At 46.7% G+C, this 15,753-nt stretch overlaps 1 protein-coding gene across 1 annotated transcript in view; it reads left to right on the forward strand.

The window, feature by feature from the left end:
* LOC123753901 (uncharacterized PE-PGRS family protein PE_PGRS54-like) overlaps window positions 1-15,753 on the forward strand; it is a 32,740-nt gene that overhangs the window by 11,534 nt on the left and 5,453 nt on the right. Inside the window, exons 3-6 of the mRNA XM_069310340.1 lie at window positions 1,324-1,768; window positions 2,353-2,696; window positions 5,759-5,786; window positions 11,310-15,434. Coding sequence (XP_069166441.1) covers window positions 1,324-1,768; window positions 2,353-2,696; window positions 5,759-5,786; window positions 11,310-15,434 — 4,942 coding nt within the window. The remainder of the gene's footprint in view (window positions 1-1,323; window positions 1,769-2,352; window positions 2,697-5,758; window positions 5,787-11,309; window positions 15,435-15,753) is intronic.

The following is a 15,753-nucleotide window of genomic DNA, read 5'->3' on the forward strand; positions in this document are numbered from 1 at the left end:
GTGCGGGGGGGGTTGTAACAAACTAGGCTGGTTGTAAGAATTATCCAGAGTGGTTTATCGACAAAAGAGAACGGGAACCTGAGCCCGCGTGGTGACCTGGGGACCTGACCCCAGGGGAATTCGCGGTGAAAATAACCGACGCTTTGTTCATAAGCTGCGTATAATGAATCATCCTATAGTATTCAGCAATTTAGAGAAATTAGCCTTTATTCATTTTGTATTAAAATTGTATTGTATAATAGTACTGGGTACAATATCAAGAGTATTCTAATTATTGAGTTTAAGTCACCATCAGTGACGTCACGAATCAGATCTAACTTGTAAGGCGGAGTGACCCGCGGTCATAGGTCATCAGGGTTGACATGTCTACTATTTCTCAAAGTTCAATTAACCATTTTGGGGATCGGGAACAGCTCTGCCGTTAGATGTTTGTGTAATTTAATTTCAGTAAAATAATTCAACCAGTCTGCATCAATTAAGTACAACAGAGGTTAATTGTTATAACTTAAACTTTGCTAGTAACTGGGTAGAACTTTGACTAGGCGGAAGGATACAATGCTCTAGTCTGGGGTAGACCAGACGAGGAAGAGATCAGTGTGGACTCCAGAGCAACTGGGAGAGGTCAACCATCTTACCTCTCCCCAAGACCAGCCCAACATCTTTAGCTGGTTAAACATAGAGGTATAGTTGCTATTGTTATGTATAGGAATAGTCACTCATTGCATTCAGGTCAAGTAGGGAGTGTTAAAGTGACAGGGAGTGAACATATTTAGATTTTGTTTTAGTTTTTCTTTTAATAAATTAATTAGTTAATAAATTGCATTTTTATTATTTCCATGTGTTTTATGTGTATACTTGTCCTGGTCACGTGGTCCACACGAGGCAGAGTTGGATTGGGCGCCGATTCTAACATCGAATCGGAATTCATCATTCCCGTGTAATTAATTCCACACTCAAGGTCATCGGTTATAGTGGGGATCAAGCCCCAAGGTTGATTAATTAGCATGATCGATCCAGACCTCGATCATTGCTCTTGTGTTACTGGTCTGGTGGTGGCAGCGTAGAGGCGACTCTAGGGATTTGCTCAAAGCCTAGGTCACGCCATACTGGTTGTAGAATCCTAAGTCGGTCAATCGTCTTAGGACCACGTGGCGTGGAGTCGGCTTTGGTAAAAGTTTTGGAGTCCCTGGTAGAGAATAAAAAGTAAGAGGGGGCAAAGAAGGAAAGATAAGTAGAGAGAGAAACCCAACCCGTGTTACATTCAGCTAGAGTTACCCAACTGTGTAAACTTCAGCTAGAGTTACCCAACTGTGTAAACTTCAGCTAGAGTTACCCAACCTGTGTAAACTTCAGCTAGAGTTACCCAACCTGTGTAAACTTCAGCTAGAGTTACCCAACCTGTGTAAACTTCAGCTAGAGTTACCCAACCTGTGTAAACTTCAGCTAGAGTTACCCAACCTGTGTAAACTTCAGCTAGAGTTACCCAACCTGTGTAAACTTCAGCTAGAGTTACCCAACCTGTGTAAACTTCAGCTAGAGTTACCCAACCTGTGTAAACTTCAGCTAGAGTTACCCAACCTGTGTAAACTTCAGCTAGAGTTACCCAACCTGTGTAAACTTCAGCTAGAGTTACCCAACCTGTGTAAACTTCAGCTAGAGTTACCCAACCTGTGTAAACTTCAGCTAGAGTTACCCAACCTGAGTAAACTTCAGCTAGAGTTACCCAACCTGTGTAAACTTCAGTTTGATAAAACGATTCCTTGTACACGTTAGTTAGAGTAACCCAAACTCCATTAATTGATCGTAGAGTAAATCATTCAGTGTAAACTTAATATTCAATAATGTAAACTTATACCTATAATCTGCTAGATTATACCAACTTAGTTAAATTTCCTCTAGATTATACCAACCTATGTAAACTTCTGCTGGATTATACAAATCTATGTAAACTTCTGCTGGATTATACAAATCTATGTAAACTTCTAGATTATACAGAACTATGTAAATTTCTGCGAGAGTATAAAGACCTATGTAAACCTCTGCTAGACTATAGCAACCAACGTAAACTTTTGCTAGATTATATCAACTCATGTAAACTTCAGTGTAAACTAATTTGCATAAACTTCAGCTAGAGTAAACCAGCCTGTGAAAACGTCAGTAATGGTAAACCAAGTGGTTAAAACTTCCACTACAGTATACCAACCTGTAAACATTACACTGAGAATATCACCTCGTGTAAACTTCAGCGACAGTTAGTCTACCTGCGTAAACTTCAGCTAGAGGAAACTCTCCGCTATGGAGGTAAACCAGAGAAGTGATTATCAAAGTGATTATCAGTCCCTCCTCCTTCAGCAAGGAGGAGGGACTTCAGCAAGGGGGAGGGACTTCAGCAAAGGGGAGGGACTTCAGCAAGGGGGGAGGGACTTCAGCAAGGGGAGGGACTTCAGCAAGGGGGAGGGACTTCAGCAAAGGGGAGGGACTTCAGCAAGGGGGAAGGACTTCAGCAAGAGGAGAGGGACTTCAGCAAGGAGGAGGGACTTCAGCAAGGGGAGGGACTTCAGCAAGGGGGAAGGACTTCAGCAAGAGGAGAGGGACTTCAGCAAGGGGGAAGGACTTCAGCAAGAGGAGAGGGACTTCAGCAAGGGGGAAGGACTTCAGCAAGAGGAGAGGGACTTCAGCAAGGGGGAAGGACTTCAGCAAGGGGGGGAGGGACTTTAGCAAGGGGGGAGGGACTTCAGCAAGGGGGGAGGGACTTCAGCAAGGAGGAGGGTGACTTTAGCAAGGGGAGGGACTTCAGCAAGGGGGAGGGACTTCAGCAAGGGGGGGAGGGACTTCAGCAAGGGGGGAGGGACTTCAGCAAGGGGGGAGGGACTTCAGCAAGGAGGAGGGTGACTTTAGCAAGGGGGGAGGGACTTCAGCAAGGGGGGAGGGACTTCAGCAAGGGGGGAGGGACTTCAGCAAGGGGGGAGGGACTTCAGCAAGACGAAGGGACTTCAGCAAGGGGGAGGGACTTCAGCAAGGAGGAGGGACTTCAGCAAGGAGGAGGGTGACTTTAGCAAGGGGGGAGGGACTTCAGCAAGGGGGGAGGGACTTCAGCAAGGGGGGAGGGACTTCAGCAAGGGGGGAGGGACTTCAGCAAGGGGGGAGGGACTTCAGCAAGGGGAGGGACTTCAGCAAGGGGGAGGGACTTCAGCAAAGGGGAGGGACTTCAGCAAGGGGGAAGGACTTCAGCAAGAGGAGAGGGACTTCAGCAAGGGGGGAGGGACTTCAGCAAGGGGGGAGGGACTTCAGCAAGGGGGAGGGACTTCAGCAAGGGGGAGAGACTTCAGCAAGGGGGAGGGACTTCAGCAAGGGGGAGGGACTTCAGCAAGGGGGAGGGACTTAAAGTAAACCACCCAATTTAAACTTCAGTTGAAGTAAACCAGTCTGTGTAAAATTAAACTAGAGTGAACAAATTTGAGATAGTTATTTATTAGTGTAAATCTCAGCTCCAGTATACCAACCTGAATCAATTTTAGCTACAGTAAACCAAACTTTAAACATCACCTAGAGTAAACTAACCTGAGAAAATTATCTAACATATGTAAACTTAATCTAGAATAAACCAAAATAAACCAGCTACAGTAAGCCAAAAATTAACAATTTTACCTACAGTAAACCAATCTGTGTAAACTCTCGCTGATGTAAACCAACTAATGTACATTTTAAGATGATTAAATCATTATGTTTAAACTTTAGCAGGAGTTTACTCTATGTAAACTTCATCTAGAGTAAATCTACCTCTGAAAATTTATGCATGAATTTAATTTATTTAAACTTTATCTAGAGTATACCAACAAGTGCAGAATTTAGTCAGAGTTAAGAAATGCATGTAGACTTTTTCAAGAGTAAACTAATCTACATATACTTTAGCTAGACTAAATCAACATTTGTAAACTTTAACGGAAGCAGTTAGATTAAACTAAGCAGTGTAAACTTCAGCTGGAGTAAACCAATCTATGTACACATCAACTCTAGTAAACCACTCACTGTAAACTTAAGATGAAATAGGCCAGACTAAACAAACATTGTCTATGCTAAACCAGCGTTTGTAAACTTCAGCTAGCGTAAACTAACTTGTGATAGAGTAAACCGATAGGTGTAAACTTCCGCTTAATTAATTAATTACACCAGTTATGTAATCTTCATCTATAGTAATCCAGTCAGTTTAAACTACGATTAGAGTAAACCAACATTTGAAAACTTTAGCTTTAGTAAATCTACTTGTGTAAACTTCTAAAGTAAACCATTCAGCTAGAATAAATTAACCTGAATAAATTTCACCTTGAGTCAAACAAGCTGAGTAAACTTCAGCTTGATTTAAACTATTTTTGTAAACTTTATGTAGAGTAAACCAGGCTTTTTTTAAGCTTCAGTAAAGAAACTTGGAAACATCAGCCAGTGATTCAGGCTGTTTAATCCACCAACCACAGTGGTTCAGGCTGTGTAATCCATCACCCACAGTGGCTCAGGCTGTTTAATCCATCAATCACAGTTGCTCAGGCTGTGTAATCCATCAACCACAGTGGCTCAGGTTGTGTAATCCATCAACCACAGTGGTTCAGGCTGTGTAATCCACCAACCACAGTGGCTCAGGCTGTGTAATCCATCAACCACAGTGGCTCAGGTTGTGTAATCCATCACCCACAGTGGCTCAGGCTTTTTAATCCATCAATCACAGTTGCTCAGGCTGTGTAATCCATCAACCAGTGCTCAGGTTGTGTAATCCATCAACCACAGTGGCTCAGGCTGTGTAATCCATCAACCACAGTGGCTCAGGCTGTTTAATCCATCAATCACAGTGGCTCAGGCTGTGTAATCCATCAACCACAGTGGCTCAGGTTGTGTAATCCATCAACCACAGTGGCTCAGGCTGTGTAATCCATCAACCACAGGGGCTCACGCTGTGTAATCCATCAACCACAGTGGCTCAGGCTGTGTAATACGTCAACCACAGTGGTTCAGGCTGTGTAATCCATCAACCACAGTGGCTCAGGCTGTGTAATCCATCAACCACAGTGGCTCAGGCTGTGTAATCCATCAACCACAGTGGCTCAGGCTGTGTAATACGTCAACCACAGTGGCTCAGGCAGTATATGTGGGAACCGACCTGTGAGATTTATATTTATTTAATTTATATGAATATATATAGAATTTATATTTACGTTAATTTATATATTTCGATAGCAATTGGTATGATGTTAAGTGGACTGTATTTCTGCAATATTTCTCACAAATCGATCCTTACACATTAGGGGATGGAGGTTATATTAAATTTATATATGTGCAGCCAATCAAACTACAGTATTAAACTACATATATTAGTATATAAATTGAGGAGGCTCCTTATCTTATTGTACAGCAGAATTAGTCCACCAGGTATAACTAGGATGTAGACACCAAATTATCCTCGTGAGAGGCTAGCTTCCATCACCCATAGTAACTGATGTACCAAGATTAATTCTTGCTTCCTCTTCTTGTTCCTGCCAAAGGGCACTAGCTGTAAAGCCGGAATCCTAATATATGACAGCTATATTAGAGAAAACACTGTATATTATATAAGATAAGGACCAAGGCTTAATTACCTGTATTTAGAGGCTCGTTCGCGTCCTAACCGGAATTAATCATATCTACCTACATTACTGGCCAATAATGACTTAGATAAGATTTCGGAAAGACACTTCTCTTGTGGTTGTTGACAGCGTGTTGATGATGGCAGAACACTAAGTTGATCTCCATAACACTTTGTCCAAGAGAAATTATAGGAGCTGAATTGGCTCCCCAGCGCCTCTGGTCTTAACAATGGCTGATCTTCACCACCACTCTGACGCTCCTGGCTCACTTTGTCCAGATGTCAATAAGTGATTGAAGGGTCACATTTACTCTATTTTGATACTGATAATTAGGTTAATTCAAATGAGATGTTTTTATGATATTAAAAGTCTAAAGACTACTGTTTTTAAGAATAATTCCCAACAGAATAGCTGGTGAATTTATAGTACTATGTGGCAATGATATCCCGTTTTCTATTGACGGAAAATTCCACTACAAGCTACATTTTCTATGGTTAACTTGTGTATACAACAGCAGCAACAATCTGCATATTGCATGTAATATTATTAAATGGTGTCGGATTTTCCGAAAGTATAATCCATCAACCACAGTGGATCAGGCTGTGTAATCCATCAACCACAGTGGCTCAGGCTGAGTAATCCATCAACCACAGTGGCTCAGGCTGTGTAATATGTCAACCACAGTGGCTCAGGCTGTGTAATATGTCAACCACAGTGGCACAGGCAGTATAATCCATCAACCTCAGTGGCTCAGGCTGTGTAATCCATCATCCACAGTGGCTCAAGCTGTTTAATCCATCAACCACAGTGGCTAAGGATGTGATGTGGACGATCTCTGTCAGGAACCCGTAGGTGCGGGACCGGGACGTCCACGTCCTGGGGCTCGTGCGGCCCCCCAGGCTCTGCTTCAGGAGGCTGGGGTCGTTCTTGCCCTTGCTGGGGTGGTTCTTCTTCGGCCCAGACCACGGCGGTCTCCGGGTTTGGAGTCCCTGTGTCTTCTTTCACCAACTTCGAGGTCATCTCTGGAACACACAGTTCCTGCGACGGCGCTGGAACCAATCGTATTGGCTTTTGCCTTTCCATTGGAGACTTTCGGCGCCGTGGAGAGGGGGGACCTGTTTCATGGGTAACAGCTTCTCCTCCAAATCAACCTACCTTGGGTTTGCGCCCTGGTGAGACCGCTCCAGATCAACAACCAGAGCGCAACATCATAGTCTCCCGAGACTGATGGATGCCTACTACTATGTAACACTAGGGGCACACGCATTAGGGGACACAGGTGGAAACTGAGTGTCCACATGAGTCACAGAGACATTAGATTTTTTTTAATATCAGAGTAGTTGACAAATGGAATGCATTAGGAAGAGATGTGGTGGAGGCAGACTCCATACACAGTTTCACGTATAGATATTATAAAGCCCAATAGGCTCAAGAACCTGTACACCATTTGCTGATGATGCAAAAATTATGGGAAGAATCACGACAGATGAAGAGAGACAGAGAATAAAGAACATCGGTACAAACTGGAGGAATGGTCTAGAAAATGGCTACTAAAGTTCAACTTAGGAAAGTGAAAAGTAATGAAATTATGTGAATAGAGCAGAAGGCTGAACACAAGGTACCATCTGGGAGGTGAAATCCTGCAAGAGTCAAATAGAGAGAAAGATCTGGGGGTTGATATCACACCGAACCTGTCCCCAGAGGCCCACATCAAAAGAATATCATCAGCGGCATATACTAGGTTGACCAACATAAGAAATGCCTTTAGAAACTTGTGTAAGGAATCGTTCAGGAACCTGTATACCACTTATGTCAGACCAATTCTGGAATATGCTGCCCCAGCCTGGAGTCCATACCTAGTTAACACAAGACAAAGTTAGAGAAGATTCAGCGGTATGCCACCAGACTCGTCCCGGAACTGAGAGGTATGGGCTATGAGGAAAGGCTAAAGGAGCTGAACCTCACGTCCCTGGAAAAATGAAGAGTAAGGGGAGACATTATAACCACCTACAAAATTCTCAGGGAAATTGACAGGGTGGACAAAGACAAACTCTTCAGCACGGGTGGAACACAAACAAGGGGACACAGGTGGAAACGTAGTACCCAAATGAGCCACAGAGACATTAGAAATATTTTTTTCAGTGTCAGAGTAGTTAACAAATGGAAGTTAACAAATGTGCTTCCACCACATCTGAAATTGTGGTGGAGACCGACTCCATACACAGTTTCAAAAGTAAATATGTTAGAGCCCAGTTGGCTCAGGAATCTATACACCAGTTGATTGACAGTTGAGAGGCGGGACCAAAGAGCCAGTGCTCAACCCCCGCAAGCACAAATAGGTGAGTACTCACAGTATACTACACACTACACTCACAGTATACTACACATTATATTCACATTAAACTACACTATACACTCACAGTATACTACACACTCACAGTATACTACACACTCACAGTATACTACACACTCACAGTATACTACACACTCACAGAATACTACACCCAATTCTATACAGTTATTAGCATCATCTAAGTTAAAGACTATAGGTAATCTTGCTGCTCAGATTTCTAGAGAAGTATTCCAGGAAGGTTGAAAGTGAGGAGAGTTAAGCTGGAGCAGCTGTACCCTATCCTCCCTCAAGCTTCCCAGTGCGAACAATCGGGGCAAAAAACAATCAAAACAATTGTGGCAGAATATTGCTGGAAATGCTACAAAATGCTGAATATTAACAGCTTTCCTCCCACTAAAATTAAATACTGAATTTTTGTTGTGGAGATTACAAATATTTACTAAACCCAAATGTTAATGATACGGAAACTGAAAGACCTTAACATTTATCCCAGACGAATGATAGTTTCCCCACTCGACATCGCTGGAGGAGGAGGGGGGGTTGGGGCTATATAAGGGAGGAGAACCAGTTGTGGTGAAGGAGTCCGCTCTCAGCAGCGCCATGGTAAGGACCTGTGACCCTCTCCGCAAAGCCCCTCTGGATGTATAACAAGATATTTATAGACCATTAAGTGCTTAGAAAGATTTATTTCCCGATAGAAAATTTATTTTTCTGTAAAAAAAAAGACTCTTTCCTCTCTTCAGTGATTTGTAGCTTTCGTAAATGTGTTGTAATTAGCAAAAATATTGTGAAAAGGGAATCTAATGGAAATTATCAACTAAACAGTTAATTAATATGCATTTTTATTCAATTTTTAGACAATTGCTTATTTATTTGTTAATTGATTTCGTTGTCTAGTTTTTAATCACCGGGCTTTGATTTATTCATTATATAATTGTTTAATAATAAATTAAAAAAAATCCAAATTGTATAGTTATTCCTTTATTTCTTGCCTTGTATTTATGGAGAATTGTATTTGTTTCTTCATTTTATATTTAGTTATTATATTTTTAACTAATTTAACATTTTGTTTATTTGAACAGCATCTTCATGCCTCATACTCGTCCTTCATCCCTCATACTCGTCCTTCATGCCTCATACTCGTCCAGCATGCCTCATACTCGTCTTTCATGCCTCATATTAGTCCTTCATGCCTCATACTCGTCCTTCATGCCTCATACTCGTCCTTCATGCCTCGTACTCGTCCTTCATGCCTCATACTGGTCCTTCATGCCTCATACTCGTCCTTCATGCCTCATACTGGTCCTTCATGCCTCATACTGGTCCTTCATGCCTCATACTGGTCCTTCATGCCTCATACTCGTCCTTCATGCCTCATACTGGTCCTTCATGCCTCATACTCGTCCTTCATGCCTCATACTGGTCCTTCATGCCTCATACTCGTCCAGCATGCCTCATACTGGTCCTTCATGCCTCATACTCGTCCTTCATGCCTCATACTGGTCCTTCATGCCTCATACTGGTCCTTCATGCCTCATACTGGTCCTTCATGCCTCATACTCGTCCAGCATGCCTCATACTGGTCCTTCATGCCTAATACTCGTCCTTCATGCCTCATACTGGTCCTTCATGCCTCATACTCGTCCAGCATGCCTCATACTGGTCCTTCATGCCTCATACTCGTCTTTCATGCCTCATACTGGTCCTTCATGCCTCATACTCGTCCTTCATGCCTCATACTCGTCCTTCATGCCTCATATTTATCCTTCATGCCTCATACTGGTCGTTCATGCCTCATACTTGTCCTTCATGCCTCATACTGGTCCTTCATGCCTCATACTTGTCCTTCATGCCTCATACTCGTCCTTCATGCCTCATATTTATCCTTCATGCCTCATACCGGTCCTTCATGCCTCATACTTGTCCTTCATGCCTCATACTGGTCCTTCATGCCTCATACTCGTCCTTCATGCCTCATACTCGTTCTTCATGCCACATACTGGTCCTTCATGCCTCATACTGGTCCTTCATGCCTCATACTGGTCCTTCATGCCTCATACTTGTCCTTCATGCCTCATACTGGACCTTCATGCCTCATACTCGTCCTTCATGCCTCATACTGGTCCTTCATGTCTCATACTCGTCCTTCATGCCTCATACTGGTCCTTCATGCCTCATACTGGTCCTTCGATCATGCCTCATACTGGTCCTTCATGCCTCATACTTGTCCTTCATGCCTCATACTGGTCCTTCATGCCTCATACTGGTCCTTCATGCCTCATACTCGTCCTTTATGCCTCATACTGGTCCTTCATGCCTCATACTCGTCCTTCATGCCTCATACTCGTCCTTCATGCCTCATACTCGTCCTTCATGCCTCATACTCGTCCTTCATGCCTCATACTGGTCTTTCATGCCTCATACTGGTCCTTCATGCCTCATACTGGTCCTTCATGCCTCATACTGGTCCTTCATGCCTCATACTCGTCCTTCATGCCTCATATTCGTCCTTCATGCCTCATACTGGTCCTTCATGCCTCATACTGGTCCTTCATGCCTCATACTGGTCCTTCATGCCTCATACTCGTCCTCCATGCCTCATATTCGTTCTTCATGCCTCATACTCGTCCTCCATGCCTCATATTCGTTCTTCATGCCTCATACTCGTCCTCCATGCCTCATATTCGTTCTTCATGCCTCATACTCGTACCTCATGCCTCATTTTCGTCCTCCATGCCTCATACTTGTCCTTCATGCCTCATACTCCCACAGTATCTTCATGCCTCATCTTCGCCCAGCATCTTCAAACCTCAAACTCTCATTGCATCTCTGTGCCTCATACTCGTCCAGCATCTCCATTCCTCATACTCGTACAACTTCCTCATGTCTCATACTCCCGCAGCATCTTCATATTTGATATCCGTGCAGGTTATTCTTATCTCATGCTCGTACAGCATTTTTCAAGCATCATACTCACCACAGGGTATTGAGCCTCAATCTGATGATCAATATTCTTGCCTTTTGCAGGCATAGTTTCTTCAATCGTCTTATTCGCATCAAGAATTTATTCATGCCTTATGCTAGATAAGCATTTTCATTCCTCGTATTCGTGCAGCATATCTATGGTGTATATCTTGGTTATGGTGACGTTACATATAAATAAATAAAGTGGTTTAAAATACTTCTCCTGCCCTGAGCACCATTAAGGTTAGGTTAGGTTAGGTTAGGTTAGGTTAGGTTAGGTTAGTTAATGTGTGAGTTATGAGCAAGCTTCACTAATATTATTTTTTATCGTGCCTTCCTTATTCTTTGTTTCTAGAACCTGCTCCTTGTCACGCTTGGAGCTGCGGTCCTCCTGGTGGGGTCCAGCCGGGCGGAGCTGAAGCTTGAAGCGTCTAAGAGCGGCGCTGAAGCCTCCGAGATCGGACATGGAATCAACCGCGATCATTCGTCGGAAGAACGTCTGGGTGGCGCTTTCAAAGGAAGACTGAGCGGAAATAGTGGAGCCAAGATCAATGGCTTTGATGACGGACACGGAGCAGCAATTTTGGGAGGCGGACACGCTGGAGGCTCTGATGAATTTGGACATGGTGGAGGAGCTACTAGTTTCGGACAAGGAGGAGCTGGTAATTTTGGACTCGGTCGTGGAGCGGTTAATTTCGGACACGGTGGTTCCTTTGGAACAGTTCAAGGTGGACACACCGGCGTGGAAAAGGGCGGACCTGGGACTCCTTTTGGGACATCATTTGGGGCATCTCATGGAGGATCCATCAATGTTGTGCATTCTGGACCCGTCGGTACTACACATGGTGGATCCCCAGGTCTGCTACATACTGGGCCGACCGGTGGTGGACATGCTGGAAATATAGTGTTCGGACATGGTGGCCATATTGGTCCCATACACGGTGGATCTGCTACACTTGGCCATATTGGATCCATCGGACATAGAGGAGCCCTTGAATCTGGACACATTACAGATGTGGGAGCATTGCAGGGTGCCACCAGCGACTTTGGACATAGTGGGCTCGTTGGCACTGGACATGGTGGGGCCCTTGGTCCCGGACATGGTGGCTCTCTCAGTCTTAGACATGGTAGGATTTTCGGTGGTGGAGATGGTGGATTTATTAGGATTGGACAGCGGGGTTTACACAATGGTGGTCAAATTAGACTCTTTGGTGGAGCCCATGGTGGACTTTCTGGCGGTGGACTTGGTGGAGCCCTTAGTGGAGGACATGGTGGAGCCCATGGTGGCCTTTCTGGCGGTGGACTTGGTGGAGCCCTTAGTGGAGGACATGGTGGAGCCCATGGTGGACTTTCTGGCGGTGGACTTGGTGGCCTTTCTGGTGGTGGACTTGGTGGCCTTTCTGGTGGTGGACTTGGTGGACTTTCTGGTGGTGGACTTGGTGGACTTTCTGGTGGTGGACTTGGTGGAGCCTTTAGTGGAGGACATGGTGGAGCCCTTAGTGGAGGACATGGTGGAGCCCTTGGTGGAGGACATGGTGGAGCCCTTAGTGGAGGACATGGTGGAGCCCTTAGTGGAGGCCATGATGGAGCCCTTAGTGGAGGACATGGTGGAGCCCTAAGTGGAGGACATGGTGGAGCCCTAAGTGGAGCCCTTAGTGGAGGACATGGTGGAGCCCTAAGTGGAGCCCTTAGTGGAGGACATAGTGGAGCCCTAAGTGGAGGACATGGTGGAGCCCTTAGTGGAGGACATAGTGGAGCCCTAAGTGGAGGACATGGTGGAGCCCTTAGTGGAGGACATGGTGGAGCCCTTAGTGGAGGACATGGTGGAGCCCTTAGTGGAGCCCTAAGTGGAGAACATGGTGGAGACATTAGCGGAGGACATGGTGAAGCCCTAAGTGGAGCACTAAGTGGAGGACATGGTGGAGCCCTAAGTGGAGCACTAAGTGGAGGACATGGTGGATCCCTTAGTGGAGGACATGGTGGATCCCTTGGTGGAGGACATGGTGGAGCAATTAGTGGAGGACATGATGGAGCCCTAAGTGGAGCCCTTAGTGGAGGACATGGTGGAGCCCTTGGTGGAGGACATGGTGGAGCAATTAGTGGAGGACATGATGGAGCCCTAAGTGGAGCCCTTAGTGGAGGACATGGTGGATCCCTTAGTGGAGATCTTAGTGGAGGACATGGTGGAGCCCTTAGTGGAGGACATGGTGGAGCCCTTAGTGGAGGACATGGTGGAGCCCTTAGTGGAGGACATGGTGGAGCCCTTAGTGGAGGACATGGTGGAGCCCTTAGTGGAGGACATGGTGGAGCCCTCAGTGGAGCCCTTAGTGGAGGACATGGTGGAGCCCTTAGTGGAGGACATGGTGGAGCCCATAGTGGAGGACATGGTGGAGCCCTTGGTGGAGGACATGGTGGAGCCCTTAGTGGAGGACATGGTGGAGCCCTTAGTGGAGGACATGGTGGAGCCCTTAGTGGAGCCCTTAGTGGAGGACATGGTGGAGCCCTTAGTGGAGGACATGGTGGAGCCCATAGTGGAGGACATGGTGGAGCCCTTAGTGGAGGACATGGTGGAGCCCTTAGTGGAGGACATGGTGGAGCCCTTAGTGGAGGACATGGTGGAGCCCTAAGTGGAGGACATGGTGGAGACCTTGGTGGAGGACATGGTGGAGCCCTAAGTGGAGAACATGGTGGAGCCCTTAGTGGAGGACATGGTGGAGCCCTTAGTGGAGGACATGGTGGAGCCCTTGGTGGAGGACATGGTGGAGCCCTTAGTGGAGAACATGGTGGAGCCCTTGGTGGAGGACATGGTGGAGCCCTTAGTGGAGAACATGGTGGAGCCCTTGGTGGAGCCCTTAGTGGAGGACATGGTGGAGCCCTTAGTGGAGGACATGGTGGAGCCCTTAGTGGAGGACATGGTGGAGCCCTAAGTGGAGGACATGGTGGAGCCCAAAGTGGAGGACATAGTGGAGCCCTAAGTGGAGGACATGGTGGAGCCCTTAGTGGAGGACATGGTGGAGCCCTTAGTGGAGGACATGGTGGAGCCCTTGGTGGAGGACATGGTGGAGCCCTTAGTGGAGAACATGGTGGAGCCCTTGGTGGAGGACATGGTGGAGCCCTTAGTGGAGAACATGGTGGAGCCCTTGGTGGAGCCCTTAGTGGAGGACATGGTGGAGCCCTAAGTGGAGGACATGGTGGAGCCCTTAGTGGAGGACATGGTGGAGCCCTAAGTGGAGGACATGGTGGAGCCCTAAGTGGAGGACATAGTGGAGCCCTAAGTGGAGGACATGGTGGAGCCCTTAGTGGAGGACATGGTGGATTCCTTAGTGGAGGACATGGTGGAGCCCTTAGTGGAGGACATGGTGGAGCCCTTAGTGGAGGACATGGTGCCATTAGCACTGGACATAGCCTCGAGTCCCTCAAGGTCGGGCATGGTGGTGTCCATGGTGGATCTCTTGGTGTTGGACATGGTGGAATTACCAGTTTTGGACATGCCGGGACTACCCTAGATAGTGGCTTGTTTAGCGCTGGACATGGAGTCCCATCTAAGGACACGCTCAGTGGTGGAGCTTTGTCGATCAGCGCCGGTCACTCTCCATCACTAGGCGGAGGGCATAGTGGAGCTGTGTCCGATAAGGGGCTTGGGAGATCTAAAGTGGGCGTCTCTAGTATTCTAGGAACCCAAAGTGGCGGTCATGGTAGTGCTGTTGATCTTGTAAAGGGACACCGAGGCGTTGCGGCAGATATTCATATACGCAAGAAACCTATTGGTCCCGTCGGAGGACATTCTGGCGCACTGGTGGACATCCAAGGCCATCGTGGTCCCGTCGGGTTTGTGTCCAGAGAAGGATCAATTGAAGACGAACATTCTGGTGGTTTGGCCATTTCCAAAGGACATGGAGGCATCCTAGGCAAGGTAGGCCAGTCAGGCGTGATATCCTTCACAAAAGAATCCCCTGGACATACTGCATTTGCATCCGGAAGACCTATTGGAAGTGGGCAAATAGGATTCCCAGGCGTCGCTAAATTGCATCGAGGACCGGTTGGACCCATCTCCGTAGGCGTCGGACCCGTTGGTGTAGCAGATGTTGGCATCTCTGGAGGAAAAACTCACTTTGGAAGCGTCGGCGGAGGTGGAATAAGCGATCCTAGAGGCACTTTGGGTATCAACACTCGCTACGGAACGCCAACTGTCAGTTTGATTTCAGGAAGAATTCACGACGCAGGTTTCGGAAGCGGGCTGGGAGCCGCTGGAGGAGGTGTTGACATTACCGGTAAACACAGCGCCTCAGCAGGGGTTTCCTCCATCGGTACCAAACAAGTAACTTCTTCTGTTAGTTTCACTACAGGAGGTCATGCCGCAGGACTAAAAGACGGAATCAGGAGTCCTGGAGGCATTGCTTCTGCTCTCTCCGGAAGGGATCATATTGGCGGAGGCTCCGTTGGAGGTGGCTCCGTTGGAGGTGGCTCCGTTGGAGGTGGCTCTATTGGAGGTGGCTCTATTGGAGGTGGCTCGGGAGGTATAGTGACCATCGACTCCAAACACGGCACGCCCTCCGGCAGCTTATCTGGAGGAGGTGGACACGGGGCAGGCTTCGATGGTGAAACAGGTGCCCCTGCAACTCTGGCTGGCCCCGTGGGAAGCAGCTCCGAAGAAAAACCTGGAAGCCGCTTAAATGTATTTTCCACTTCCGGCACCTTTGTAGGTTCCTTTAAAGATGGGCAGCGGCTTGGCGACCATGAAGTGTCAAGTCGAGCTGAACAAGGTGATGCTGGTGACATTAAACATGGCGGCGGTGTTGGAATAGCAGATGAGAGCGCCACTGG

Source organism: Procambarus clarkii, chromosome 6 (genome assembly GCF_040958095.1).
Source record: "Procambarus clarkii isolate CNS0578487 chromosome 6, FALCON_Pclarkii_2.0, whole genome shotgun sequence".
Lineage (NCBI taxonomy): Eukaryota > Metazoa > Arthropoda > Malacostraca > Decapoda > Cambaridae > Procambarus > Procambarus clarkii.